At 34.8% G+C, this 14,846-nt stretch overlaps 1 protein-coding gene across 2 annotated transcripts; it reads right to left on the bottom strand.

The window, feature by feature from the left end:
- Positions 1-356: 356 nt before the first annotated feature.
- On the bottom strand, positions 357-14,638 carry LOC120343293 (uncharacterized). Of its 2 annotated transcripts, none has more exons than XM_039412433.2 (21): positions 14,475-14,638; positions 14,290-14,387; positions 13,777-14,052; positions 12,919-13,012; positions 12,696-12,830; positions 12,329-12,391; positions 11,129-11,210; positions 10,718-10,922; positions 10,035-10,247; positions 9,394-9,549; positions 8,844-8,960; positions 8,157-8,279; positions 7,773-7,901; positions 5,826-5,994; positions 5,536-5,679; positions 4,777-5,010; positions 3,682-3,756; positions 3,276-3,354; positions 2,805-2,982; positions 2,270-2,455; positions 357-1,197 (listed from the first exon to the last, which is right to left on the bottom strand). In XM_039412433.2, exons 1-21 carry the CDS (start codon positions 14,602-14,604, stop codon positions 1,057-1,059), a joined length of 3,027 nt encoding a protein of 1,008 aa, XP_039268367.2. In that variant the 5' UTR covers positions 14,605-14,638; the 3' UTR covers positions 357-1,056. The 2 variants fall into 2 exon arrangements, with proteins under 2 accessions (XP_039268367.2, XP_039268372.2); XM_039412438.2 differs by having other exon boundaries at positions 12,919-13,009.
- Positions 14,639-14,846: the final 208 nt, after the last annotated feature.

The raw sequence follows: 14,846 nt of genomic DNA, 5'->3' as shown, positions 1-14,846 counted from the left end.
TTTTATCATCTTCCGTGCTGACCAAACCAACTCTGACACTCTTAATACCACTAACAAATATCTCGAAAAAAGGTTACACTCACAGCTAGTTTTGCTAGGCGACCCATCACTTTCTGAGCCTGATCCCAGACCAGGAGTTAGCAAACACCACAAAAACATGTTCACAGCTCGGATCAACGTCAGCCCATTCAACAAGTAATGCCTAAGCCTAACACAGTGACAAACTCAAATTAAAACTATGTGAAATAATAATTTTCTTCAGAGATGAGAACAAAAACATCTTCGAATACAATTGAAGATAGGAAACTGCGCACCTTCCCCAAGTCCTAACATTGCAAAAATGAAAACCAAACTGATTTCATCACAATTGTACTTTATTTACATTTTCAAAATGCTTGAAACGATGCATGCCATCAATATTCAATTATAAACATTCGATTACCAATGCAATAGAAAACTTAGCTTCAACTACAAAGACTTAACATCTTTCAAGTCTAAAATATTCAATCAAATTCCCCATGACAATAAGGTCAATTTCTGATGATATTATTACTACAAAGCAAGATTATATACCTACTACAAGTCGAATGGGCTTCCTTGTAATAGATTCTACATGCAAAACTACGGCTTTTGTTTGTATCAAAAGCAATAATAACATAATTCGGTAAATTCTCAACTCATTGATGGAACTGGAAAAGTTATAAAACCTATTACAAAATCAACTGACAACATTCATTTCTAAGCATACAAAGGCAGTGTTATAAACAAATTCAGATCGTAAAAAAAATTTTCGATCGCGAGTCGCAAATCAATTGCTAAAAATTGATAGGCTAAAAGCAAGATTTGCCTAATTCAACATGTAAACTACAATCAATTCGTCCTTTATTGGAGAGTAGCGATTCTAATAATAGGATATTCATTTTGATATTTAATCAAGTAAGATGCTAAAAAATTTCAGAAAAACACTCAATAATAAAGGTCCCAGGCAGACAACTTGGCCTACGCTTGATCATTGAAGCAAACTGCTGTTGTTTTTGTTGTTGTAGGTTCCAGCGTTTAGGATTTTGGCACCTGTTGCTGTTGTTGTTGAGCGGCTGCGGCTTGCTGATTGTAGTACTGCTGATAGTTAGCATAGTAGTTTTGATATTGTTGGTTCTGTTGTGCCTGGTAGTACTGTGCCCATTGTTGGCTGTAATCCTGAATATACAAATAAAAATAAACACATTAAAAAATGTACAAAAAGATGAACGAAATGCTTGAATCTGAGTCAAGAAATATTAATTTGTTCGAAAAATAAATACCTAGTCAGCACAGTAAACATGAACAGCTCTTTCAAAAGGCACATGCGCATGTTCTTACTTATCGATTATAATCGATAAGTATGTTGATAGGTATTTGTCTGTATGTCTGTTAGATGCACGCGATATCTCACGAAAGCGAGATTGAATCTGCTCCAGATTTTGCATGTGCATTCATCTTATCTCGGACCAGAAGCCTATTGATTTTGGGCGAATTATGTCATATAATTAGCGAGTTATCAATCAATTATTGATATAGTGATCTAGATTTTTGTAAAGCGAGAGAATTTTGAGACCCGCCGAGTGTGTGTGTGCGATGTGCAGTGCGCAAGTTACAAGAGCGGATGAATCGAAACCGCAGTTTCTGTTTTGGGGGATCCCCTAACTATCGATCGATAAGTCTTCGGTTTCCAACCGATATTCTCGTTTAAATGTTGTCTACTTAAATAATTTAGGAAATTTTTTTTTACCAACTGCCTAATATTATTTTGACAACTTCTTTTATGGTATTTTATTCACTTATCGGAATCACCGAAAAAAAAACAGAAAAAAAAGTGATGTACATTTGCTGTGCATAAAAGCGGTAAGGCAATAATGGACCAATGTTCAGAACGGTGTCACAAAAATGTTGCGTCCCGCTTTTACCCTTTTTAGTACACTTGTTGGTACTCCCGTAGTGTGTGTACCAGGTTAGGGTTGGGCCATAATTGTTTTCCGATATTCCTTATTTTAGTTCTATTACGAGTTCGGGGATTGCTATCCGAGTGAATGTACAGGGCAGGGGGCCCATAGCTTTCAGTCCCTTTAGACAACTTGATGTGAAGTAGGGAACAAAATTAGTTACCTCCAGATTGTTACACACACTTCTGGAGCGCCCTTGTTTCAATTAGCTACACTTGTCCCATTGTTCTGAGTTGGGATAAATACATTTTGCGGATTAATTAGCAAATGAACTAAAAAATCTAAAAAACCTGTTGTCCGTATTGTTGTTGGTAGCCTTGTTGTTGGGTCTGAGCATTTGAAGTTTGTGACTGAGTGCTAGGTTGTTGATAGTTATAGCCCTGCATACCATAGTTGGCGTAATTCTGCATTTGTTGTTGCTGCCTCTGTTGTGGTTGTTGTTGCTGTTGGTTCGGGTGATGACCGTAAGTGTACGACTAAAAAGAGAGAATAATAAGAGTTAAAAGTGCCACGACCAGAGATAAAAAATGAATGAAAATTAAAACAGCTTCCTTTTGCTTTAATTTTGAAATATCAAGAGATAAAAATTTTCTTAATAACCGATCCTCCAAAATATGACTACATATTTAGCTACAGGAACTACAGAGATATTTGAATTTCCCATGTCACTGAACCACTTCTAGAGTTCAACTAACTGGATGGTGGCAAGAAATATGGCTAAAATGGTAATGGTCATACCAATAAAACCATTGCCTATGAAGTAGAAGCCCAGGTCCGATGTAAAAAGAAGCTTTGATGCCGCAGAGGTTGAATACTACATCATACCTGAGCTGAAGGATGAGTGTTAGATGAGGCATTATTTCCTTGATATTTATTCTGTCCACCACTGCCTTGTCTTCCCTGGTATCCACCACTTCCGCCTCCATTACGATAACCTCCTCCACCACTGCCGGTACTGCTACTACTACTACTACTACTACTTCCTCCTCTTCCTTGATTGTGCCTGAAAATGGAAATTATTAGAAACATTAACAGCGTTTCATTCGGGATAAAACATAATGCATAGACAACGCCAAATGGTAACTATTCTGCCGCTCTGAATATTTTTCTGCTTCTCTAGAATCCTATTTTGAGAAGTGTGAAATTCGTCGTCAAGGTATTATATTCATCACGAAAAACTGAATTTAGGTAAGGCATAAACACCATCAAATTTGAGAGTGATTGGAACAATACTGAACAATAACAATTAAAATAGATGGAAGATTTATTCAATTAAATCATATTATAAAAACATACTTATTGTATCCTCCATACATATCACCACTTCCGCCACCGCGTCCACCTCCATATCCGCCACGACTCTGTTGCCATCCACCTGTTGTATTAGCGAAACACAAAATGAGAGACTACAAATAATGAAATGACAAATATAAAATAAATATGTAAAAATGTTTGAATCGATTCTAGCTACATTGTATGGTTTTCCATAGATTTACTGTGAACGAAATAAAAATTGCATAATAATGAAATTTGAACAATTCAAAATTGCTGTTTGTTTTAAAGTGAAATTTGCATTTTAGACACAAAGTCGACATAAATTTACTACTCTCTTGTTGTTGTAGTTAGAAACATCTGTGTTGATGTGATGCAAGCATCTCACATAACTTATGCAAATAAATTCTTGTTACATTATTGCTTTTACCTCTTTTGGCTCCGTCACGACTGCCGCCACCACTTCCGCCACGATTGTCTCTTCGTCCACCTCCACGGTTGTAATCTAGAACATGGGTGTGCAATTAATTTCTTTAGTGGGCCACTTACAGATACTAGACTTGGTCACTGGGCCATAAGTTCTTAACCCAATAGGAAATTATGAATGAAAAAGGTAATTTGCACGTCTAAACGCTAGTCCCGAGCACTGTTCCTGGCAGAGAAGTTAAAGTTTTACAATGACATTAATAATTCGGATGGGTGAGTTTGAGGTATATGAGGCTTATTTGCACATTATATTTAGGTTAGGGTTATGTGTAGAGAATATTTTTGCCAACAATTTGTTATTCCCATCAATGTTTTCATTGAAATATATATTCATAAAAACTTTAGTCATAGTTTTAGCAGACACAAGTGGGCCGGACGAAACACTTCAGTGGGCCGTAATTTGCCCATCCTTAATCCAGAGGAAACATTGAGTCGTTGACAAGCATTTTAGATTGACAAACAAACCATAGTTCTCAGATTTTAATATGGCGCTTTACCACCTGGCAAGTATTAAAATTGGCATGTTGAAACTGTAGAATGTAGTTCCCATACAAGTGCTAGATAGAACCTAATCACCAACTAAAGGTTGTGGTTTGTTTATATAATCAAACCATCTTATCAGATGACTCCGTCAATAATTTTAGTTTAAATGAAGCAAGATTGGTAACACATGGGTAGTGACATCAAACTGGCAAGACAAGTATCGGTAATTTACCAAACCTAACTGAACAGAATAAACACCTCCACTACCAATAGCAATTATGTTGCCAAGAACAAAACATGGCCAATATGGAGGTAACTAATTTTGTTTGCCTACTTTACCTCGAGTTGTATAAAGTGACTGAAACGTATTGGCAGAGGGTGTATTCACTTGGCTAACACAAACAGTTCCTGAACTCAATAGAACTAAAATAAGAAAAATCGGAATAAAATTATGGCCTAACCCTAACTTGGTACACATATCACAGGAGTGCCCCATAAACATATTGAATACTATAAAAATATCACAAAATTTGGTTTGACTATAGATACTACTTACCTCTTCCCTGATCGTATCCTCTGTTTCCATAACCCCCTCTTCCTCCATAGCCTCCACCTCTACCTCTGAATCCACCCCCGAAACCACCTCCTCCGCCTCCTCTGCCGTACCCCATTGGGCCCCCACCCCCTCCTCCGTATCTTCCCCAACCACCCCTATTTCCGTATGGCATGGGTGGTCCATAGTTGTCTCTTTGACGCCACCCACCGGGTCCTCTGCTCCTGTTGTCACCATCTATATGGAGAAATATGTTATAAGAACAGCTAGAAAGTGTAGTTCAACTAAAATATAAGAGAATACTGTAAATCAGGGGTGTTCAACCTGCGACCCGCGAGCCAAATGTAGCCCACAAGGAAAAATTGTGTAGGTCACAGAGTAGTGCCAATAATATGGTGTGAGGCCAGCCAAATGAGTTTTTAAATTAGTTTAATCTAATATGTGCGAGAAATTCAAATTCTTTTGCGTTACACCTGAGCAAAGCGAACAACATGTCAGAAGATCAATACCCAAAATTTTTGTACCAGTAACTACTAGAAAGTCTGTTAAATAAAGGTGTGGCCCGCGGCTTCACCTGTTATTTGTTCTCAGAAGTTTTTCAAAAATATTTGATAATACTATATTCACGACAGCAGGAAGCAGTCACTACTTGTACAAGTAGAAGGCGCTCAAGCGCTGAATAAAAAACAACCACATTTTACAAATATCTTCATTTTCAATTATCGTAAATAGTATCCAGACAGCCGACAAAAAAATCCATACTTCTGGATCTTTTTTCAGGAGGTGGACCATTCTTTCGTCCATCTTCTCTGTATTTTTCGACAAGTTTTTCCGCTTCTTCTCTCTCCAGCTCGGTAAAGATTACTTCGTCGAACAAGTTTCCTTTCTCGGGGAGAGAAAAGTTAGCTGGAGACAAGAAAAAAAAAAGGAAAAAAAAGTTAATTTCGTACAAAAAAAATATTATACCCAAACTGTTAGTTAGACAATAAGGCCGTATATTATAAGACAACTAATAGTACCCATCGAGACGTGAAGTCTGACGGTTACGATACCTTTCATTTCAAGAACGGCCATATCAGGTACTTCCTTCCCTTCATCCTGTGTGCGTTTTTCAAAACGCTGCTTATATTCTTCATCACTCGGCACAATAACAATAGCCTTGCGCTGAAAGCCCTCAAACGGACGCATTTTCCGTCTCTGGGCCGACGGATACACATTTGTCTATTTTCATTCATTCATTGTTGATTGTAAGGATGCATCACATGACATCGTACACCACCACGTAAAGTTATCGTGTGGTTTGAGCAAAGCAATACATGGGGAAAAAATGCAAGGAATCGGATTAGTTAACAGTTTTTTTTGCATTTTATCTCAATATATCTGTAGAGTATACAAAATTCATATGGTTATCAGACAAATGTGTATATGGTTAGGAAATACTTACCGTTCTCTGAAGCTGTGTTAAGTATTGTTATCGATAAGTACATTATGAAAAGAACCAAAATAAAATCAGTAATTTTCTAATTGATATTGAGACAAGAAAAAAATTGAATTTCCATTTTTTTTATTTTCACGAATCCAGAATATTGCATAGAATAATACAAAACAAAAGTAGTGAAAGCAACATATATTAAAACTGATAAATAAAATTATTTCTACTTTGTTAAAGCCAATTCATGAAAATTACTTCGTACTACTTCTTATTCACAAACAGAAAAAGAAACTAATCTATTAAATGAATAAATCACCATCTATAAGATTCAGTATTTTCCAAACTTCCTGGTGAACTTACATATTTTGTAAAAACTACAAATTATATCATAATTTGAAGCTAAGATTGAATTGTGGAAAATAAGTAAGATTACAAATGCATTATATTTACTGCAGCTTTAAAACAAAGACCATTTTCTATATATAGGGATAAGCCATGAAATTCTGTATGGCAACTACGTGACCAAAAATTGTTATCAAAGTATTTCTTATCCCCGAATTGGACATATTTGCAAGTGTTGTCTCATAATGAATCATAAGAATATCCTTTAAAATAAAAAATGAAACGAATCAGATTCGTTAACATTTTTAGAAGTACGAGTACACATAAGTTATATTGTTTACTCCAGACGTATAAAAACACTATCAAGAATCAAATTAATCATAGAACAAACATTAAGAATATTAAAGCTTTCAGATCAAAAATTTCCATATGTACGATACAGTATGATAACAATTTTTATTATTTTTATGAGACATAGAGATAGCAAACTTAATGATTTTACTACTTTATGATTAACTACTTTAAATTATTCTGCATTTAGGAAGTTTCTCAATTGTTTTTTTTTTTCAAATTTTTACGATTTATTCTTCGTATATAATATAGGAATCAGGAAAAATGTCAATACATTTGATCTAATACTATCAGATTAAATCGGCACCTAAAAATTAGCAAAGCGTTGCCATTTGCCAATATTCAACACCACTTTAAACAAGTTCCTATTTGCAATTTGGCAATTACAGTTATACAGTACCACAATATGTAGATAGCCCTCAAAAACACAAAATCTTTTTAAGCAAACTTTAAAAGCAAACGTATACCTCTTTGACCTCAAAAAAATTATTCTCAATCATAAACATTGTAGATTAGTTATTGTTTTGAATATAAACAAGGAAGTCATCTAATAACAAAGATAAGCTGAATAATACATTGGCTTGTCTTAAACCCAGAAGAAGCTACATCATAAACGGTCGTGCACGATTCAGACTATATTTTATATGCAAAAAAAATATTTCCTTTCAACTCATTTGAACAGTAACCCTCGTTTGATTCAGCGCGGCCAGATATAAATAAGAAAATTCAACAAAATTTGCTAAATTAAAACAATATTCTGGATTCATGATTAAATCAAAAATATTTAAAAAAAAAATGGTTCTTTTCAAATTGCGCATATCGATTACAATTTCATAATATTATTCCTACTATACTTGGTTTTTCGTTTCATTACCTGATCCAAGATGTAGTTTCTTCGTTTCCTGCATGCAAGCTGAAGCAAACGATTGAGGCAGTGTGTAGCGTTTTGAATGAGTATTTCCCATCTTCCTGCGTAATTTCGTTTGCGAGCGACACCCATGACCTGAGTTACAAAGAAGTTTGAGATAAGTGAATATGGTAATGGGTGTGTGACTATGGCATTTTCATTTTCCTTAATTAACGGTGGGCCATTTAAATAGAGACACCGGCACCAGGTTAAAAGAATTTTGACACCAATCCAAGCTAACTCTTCAAGTGAAGGAAATTTTGGTCACAAAAACTTTGATGTATGCGATGCGAGTCTTATTGTACAAGTGTAGCCTACATGTAGATTGATTTGTTATGATTATGAAATTACCTTCATTTTCTCCATGATAGCATTTGTTCCCAGGACGTTGTATTTCTTGTCTGGGTTTTCTTTGAGCTTCTGCACCGCGTAATATGTTTTACCGGCTCCTGGTAGTCCACACATCATTAGGACCTGAATAGTAATACAAAAATTTCTACCCCCAAAAAAAATTTAGCAATAAATAAAGAAATCGAAGTCAACTGAATGGATATAATTATGAAATGTTCTAATTTAAAGGCATGCGTTATTTTTAACTGCTGTATATTATTAAACTATGTTAATTAAAAAAAATTTGAAGAATAAACAATTTGAAGGCAGAGATCAAGCGAAAGAAAAGCACTCTAAGAAGTATGTGTACCAATATGGAGGTAACTAAATTTTGTTCGCCCACTTCACATAAAGTTGTGTAAAGGGACTAAAACCTATGGGCAGGGGTATACTCACTTGGCTAACATAGACAGTCCCCGAACTGGTAATGGAACTAAAATAAGGAAAATCTGAATAAAACTATGGCCTAACCCTAACCTGGTACACATACTCACGAGTACCAAAAAAAACATAATTCGATACATTCAAGAAAATCATAAATCATGTAAAATTTTTTAAAATTAACGAACATTTGTAGTATCTTAAAATATTTATAAACGAATGAATTCTAAAGTTTTCGGCTATTCAAGAATACTTGGTTTATGTTACCTCACAATCCTTTTTGGCTTCTGGTGCTTTTTGTGCACGAACTCTGTCTTCTAATGGTAAACTACCAATCATAGTATAGTCTGTGAGTTCTTCCGGATGACTGAAGAACGGTGCCTCCTAAAATTTAAATTTTGTGATAAGTCAGAAATAGAACTTATCGAGAATAACTTTTCTATTGCTCAACTATAAGGTTAAGCTATACAAGGTTGAGGAATCGAAAAAACTTAATGAAACAAAAATCTGACAAAAGACTATGAGTGGATTTTAAAAACGATTCCAGCTCCAAACTACAGGTACGGAAAATTTTGAACTCAAACTTATGAAGGTGTGTGTTGTGCAGTCATTTTTTTAATTACCTGTCAAAAATGCATAGTCAACTTAATTTTAACAGTTTCTATCAAAAATTTTGTCTTCTAACCTCTATACCGTAGCCAAAAATTTGACCTGAGCTCGGATATCAACCAATTATTATCAATACCAATAAAACCGGCCAAAAACAGACTCTGACACTACAGCCTGAACAGGCCTTCCATCAAAATGAAATCCTCACCTTTTGACCGAAGTTCATTTCCACGCTGGTGTTTTTGCACAAAACATGGGGAAACAAAGGGTCTTCTAATTTTGCTTTTTCTTCAGTGAATGCAACACCGAGATAATTCCCATTCTTGGTATAAGAGATTTCAACTTTGTCTTCTTGCTCAAAGTTCTGATAAAAATATTGAAAGATATTTGTCAAAACACTACTCAAATAGTAGTTATAATGTAGGCCGAGAGCACTCAATTAAAGTCCTAAACAAAACTTAATTATAAAAACTTCTCGCTCTGCACAAAATGTAATCACTCTGAAGTACTAAAGCACCTATTCAGTTGCACAAACTCAGTTAGAGAGTACAAAGCGCTCACTTATTAAAATCCCAAACAAAAGTTACTCAGAAAGAACTCACTCAGCACAAAAACTACTCACTCTAAAGAGCACAAAAAACTCTGGTTTAAAATTAACTTATAAAGATGTACAAAAGCACTCACACTCAGTAAAGCACAAAGAATTCAAAGTTTCAGAAAGTATTCATTAAGAAGTACAAAAGACACTCAGAACCAATTAGCATTCAGCTCAGAGAATCACAAAACCAAGAAACAGTCTAAACATTATTATAAGAGACACGTTTCCAAAGAGAGAAAAAATTTACTCACAACATAACATCCAATCACATCTCCTTCATGAAAAGTTTCTCCAAAGTCATTGAAGTTACAATCGACGGAAGATTTGCCTGTTCCTCCATATCCAAACGATAGAGGTTCCTCACCAAGTTGAATTCCGCTTTTTTCAGCCGACCAACCAACTCGCACAACTCTTGGATGGGGTTCGTCAGATGGCAAATGCTTCACTGCCTCTTCCTCTAAAATCTATATTAAAGAGTTGCTTTAAATTTAAATATGAATAATTGTGGTATAAACGTCCATTAGAGTAAATTCTTGCCAATAATTTGAATTTGAATTTTACTTTTTTGGATCCGTCAAAATTCATATATATTTTATCTTCAAAGCAAGTTCACTCAAGAAGCCTGAGCTCTAATCAAAGCTATGGCCAGCCACATAACGCCAAAAGAAACTCATAAAAGCATTTAGTTCCCAACAGACAATAAGAGGAGAGCTTGCATATGTTTATGTTTTTGGTTTTCCTGACTGGAGTCAAATTTCCATCAACCTGGAATCAAGAGTCTAACATTTTGACGACCCGAAGTTAGGAGGCGATTTTTAAATGGCTTGGGAATTATGGATTCGTGCGTTTCTCATATTTCAATCATTGAGGTTACCTATCATTTATTCACCATATATTAGAGCAGAAGTAAAATGTTTCTAATCAAGTAACATACCTTGCATTCATAGCAGATTTTCCCGCTTTTTACTCCATAAGTGGCACGAGCACCACCCCAGAGATAAGCAAAACCTTCCATTGTTAGAGGTTGACCACCAGTTCTGTCTCGATTCACTTTGAAATTCAGATCGCTGTTGTAGAGATCTAACACCACAAGATTGTCATCAAATTCCTCTTCTGGTTCTTCTTCTGGTGGAGCAAATCTAACAAAAAAAGAGAATATATCAGAGTGAGAAAGTGAATAAATAGGTCAAAAATTACTATGAACTATTATTATATAGATCAACAGACAGAATAAAAATGTCATTTCATAAAAAATTTGTCAACAGCTAATACCATATTATACCGAATATCGCATTTCCAGCCAACCTTTTTGCACATTTTAAAGAAATTGAAAAGTAAAATATACCTGTCTTCCCAGCGACTATGTCTGTCATATCTATCATCGTGACGACGTTTTCTGGCATGATCATGATAATCATCTTTTGATTCTGAATAAGAATAATAAAAAAAGTATATTTACTTTATTCATCGGTTATGTAGCATTGCAAAACAATCAAAAAATTTTGAATCTGAGCGAATTTTTCGAAATATTATTAACCTAATCCTCCCGTTTTGACGCATGCGCGACGTTTCAGACGTTTTGCAATGCTGTGTGTATACCATGAGGTCTGGAATGTTTGTTATGGTCTTGCTTGAAAGGAAATCTTATTCCCCACACAACGATATGAGAATGAACCTTATATGACATTTAGAAGTGATAAAATTTCGCTTACATATCACGCGTGTACTTCCCGCTGCGATATAAAAACGTCGCACAACAAGAAAATGATTCCATAAACCTTGGCGTTGCGCGCAAACCAATAACAAAAGCTAGTATGATAAGGTCTTATTTTGAAGGTCATTTTATATGCTACATAACATAGGAGAGTGGACATCTCACAACGTCAGGAAGTTATAAAAATATCGAGTCGTTTGATCGCAGCTGCCTCACCGAAAAAAAGTTAGGCGTTTTATCTCGCAAATTCTCCTTGTGTGACGATTATAAGCTTTTATGATTCATAATAAATGTTTTATTATGACTCACAAAAGCTTTCAACGCGATAAAGCACAAACAAACAACCGATCGATCTATCAAGCTTAGCCTGGCCTGATTCGATGTGGTGACTTCTCAAACGGAAAATTTCCAAAACGTTTGAACAACGCGCGCTATGGAAAAGCGTTTAGTATCATATGAAAGAGAAAACCAATGTGCAGTCAACTGTAGAGTCACATTTCAGCTTTACAATAGCGATAGACGACCAACAGCTGATCGAATGAGAGAGTGTAAATATTTTTGTTATTTTTTGACGTTACGAGAGACCTCTTGAAAGAGGTGTTTTAGTTTACGGTCCTCCAGTGACATCTAGCGTATAGTACTCTAAAATACCTTTCCAATGGTATATAATTATTGTATATTGGGTAAATTTTGGGGGTCGTATGACATTAATAAAAATGTATTCAAAATTGGGCTCGATTGAGCGTCTGAAACAGGTTAACTTAATAATGAAAATTAACGTTTTAATGACAAATCTTAAGAAAAAAAATATTTGAGTATTTGTCAAATTACCTTTACTTTCTTGTTTTTCATCACCATTTTCTTCTGCTTGTTTCTCATCTGTTTTTTCACCAGCTGTATTGAAAAAAAGCAAAAATTCAAGTTATAGTAAAAAAAATTGACACATCAATGAAATATTTCACAGAAAAATTTTTTTGAGGGAGCGTGAAGCTGATTAAAAATATTTGTTAGACTGGATTTTGAAGGCCTTATTTGTGTTTAAAACATTTCATTTATTTTATTATTTACAACAAATTCTAATTCTTGACAAATTCTAAAAAGGGAGCGCGGCTTGAAAAGTTCGAAAACCATCGATCCACAGTATTGTATGCTTTTTTCCAGTAATTCCCCATAATTCTAAATTATATTTCAATCTTACTTTCACCAGATTCTTCAGTTTTCGTTTCTGCACTCTCACTCTTCTTTTCTGCATCTTCCACATTTTCAGACATTTCCACATCTTGCACATCTCGTGGAGTTGAGAACTCTTCTTGCTCAATTTTTGGAGCTTGTTCTATGTTAATAATTCAATAAATGCATCATGAATATGAATTTTATAAATTTTATCGAAAAATAGTTTTACAAAATTCTCAATAGTTCACCTTCTTCTTGTTTTACGTCTGCAGTTTGATCTGTAGCTGCAGCATCGTCACTAACTTCTTCTGCGGGTTTCTGTTCTTCTTGTTCTTCAGTCTGCTATATACGAACAATAAATGAAAACAGTCAGTATAACAGGACGTTATAAGCATAGCGTATCACGCCAAACTATTCAATCCTAAATTAGATGATTCGAATTGGGTCATAAAAAAATTCGAATATATAATTAATAATGAAAGAAACTATGTCAACTGGACAAATGTAGCCTTTTTCTACAAACAGGTAATTTTAATGATATCGAGTAGATTCCGAATTCAATTTTATATCAGAGACTAGGACCGGCATGCTCAATAACATTGGATATAATTGTCATCCAAGTAAGAAAAGTTTTTAATTTTCATACTGAGAACCTAATTTTTACAATAGAGCAGAAGATCCTATTTAAGAATAAAAAGTGTTTTGTTTATCTTTTTAATAATGAAAAAACAATACATTGAACCAACGTATCATTGACATTATTCGAATATTTGGTTTTCTATTGATGACTGCAGTAGCACTATGAACAAGGTTCTGGACGAGCAGTCACTGCTAGGCAAGAGCTATTATATTTTTGAATGACTGGAACTTGCCCAATTTGCCATTGCCTACTTAATTTCTTACACCCTGGGTTAAGCGCAGGCATGAGATTTCAACAGAGATTTATAACTTACCATGCCAACATACTCAAGTCTAACGCTTTACCCAGAAGGTCCACTGGATTGAAACAAAATATAAAAGGGGACACAAAGTTGAAATATGAAAAGAGACACAGAGGGTTTACAAATACATTCAACAGTGACTAACTTTGAAAAATTTATACTAACAGCAGGTTCTGCAACTGGCTCCGCAGTTTCCATTTCTTGTTTTGATTCCGTTTCGGCTTCCTCAGGCTGAGGAGGTTCTTCGATCTGTTGTTCAATTTCTTTTTTCTCCTCTTCTTGAGGTTCCTGTTGTTCAACTGGCGTCGGTTCAGCAACATCCTCTGTTGGTTCCTGCACTTGTTCTGTTTCATCGTTTGCTGTACAAAAAGATTCAAACTCTTCTCCGCCTGCTTCCTCTTGATTCGGTTCACTCACTTCTGGAGGTGGCTCTTCCGCAGGCTGCAAAATGAGCCAAAAATTTGCATTTTCTCTCAATATTATAAAGAGCAACTGATAATGAATCCAGATTGCCTAGCAAATAACCAATGTTTTAAATTAGGCCGATCGAGGTTGAATTGTTAAATGTTACCATAATGTTGTGTCGAACTACTGACAAAAAAATATTATGATAAAAAATATTATTATAACTGATTGTGGATAAAAAATAACTTTAAAACTATATATATTATAACATACTTCATCCTCTAATATTGAATCTCCCCCTTCAACTTCACTCTGTGCAGAATCGTCTGGCGCTTCTGACGATGAAAATTCTCTTTCTTGTCCTGTTTCGCCTTCGACAAAAAAAGAAAATAACGATTTACTTTTATATATATTATATGATAATACAAAATATGATTCAATACAAATCGTATACTCACTTTCAACTGCAGAAAGAAGCAAAGCTACAAGATCAGCCTTTTTCATATTTTTTGTGACAGAGATGCTACGACTCTCCAATTCCTTTTTCAACTCTGCTACTTTCATCCTTTTTGGATTTATTGAAGACATCTTGCTATTTTTAAGTTCAGATGTAATTTATTCTAAACTGTGAAAAGAAATTTATATACTTTCAAGTTGCATAATTTATCATTTCTTTTGGTTGTTCTTGTTTGATATATAGATTTTGACATGGCGGAATTTTCGTTTGACAAATATTTGTTTAAAATCAACGGGAAAGATCATTAACCAGTAAACATTAAAACCAGAGAAGTTTCAAAATGTATCGTATATTGAAACTTTGAGAAAATGGT

The sequence above is a fragment of the Styela clava genome, chromosome 1 (genome assembly GCF_964204865.1).
Source record: "Styela clava chromosome 1, kaStyClav1.hap1.2, whole genome shotgun sequence".
NCBI lineage: Eukaryota > Metazoa > Chordata > Ascidiacea > Stolidobranchia > Styelidae > Styela > Styela clava.
Note: the sequence above shows the minus strand (reverse complement) of the source record. Positions and strands in the feature narration are given on the sequence as shown.

What these genes read in the sequence shown, in the direction of transcription:
- LOC120343293 (XM_039412433.2), bottom strand. Translation starts at nt 14,604, where the DNA reads ATGTCTTCAATAAATCCAAAAAGGATGAAAGTAGCAGAGTTGAAAAAG. An exon ending in GCTTCTTTCTGCAGTTGAAA is followed by an intron (nt 14,388 to 14,474) that starts GTGAGTATACGA and finishes TTTTTGTCGAAG; the next exon opens with GCGAAACAGGACAAGAAAGA. An exon ending in ATGTGATTGGATGTTATGTT is followed by an intron (nt 9,550 to 10,034) that starts GTGAGTAAATTT and finishes TATTTTTATCAG; the next exon opens with AACTTTGAGCAAGAAGACAA.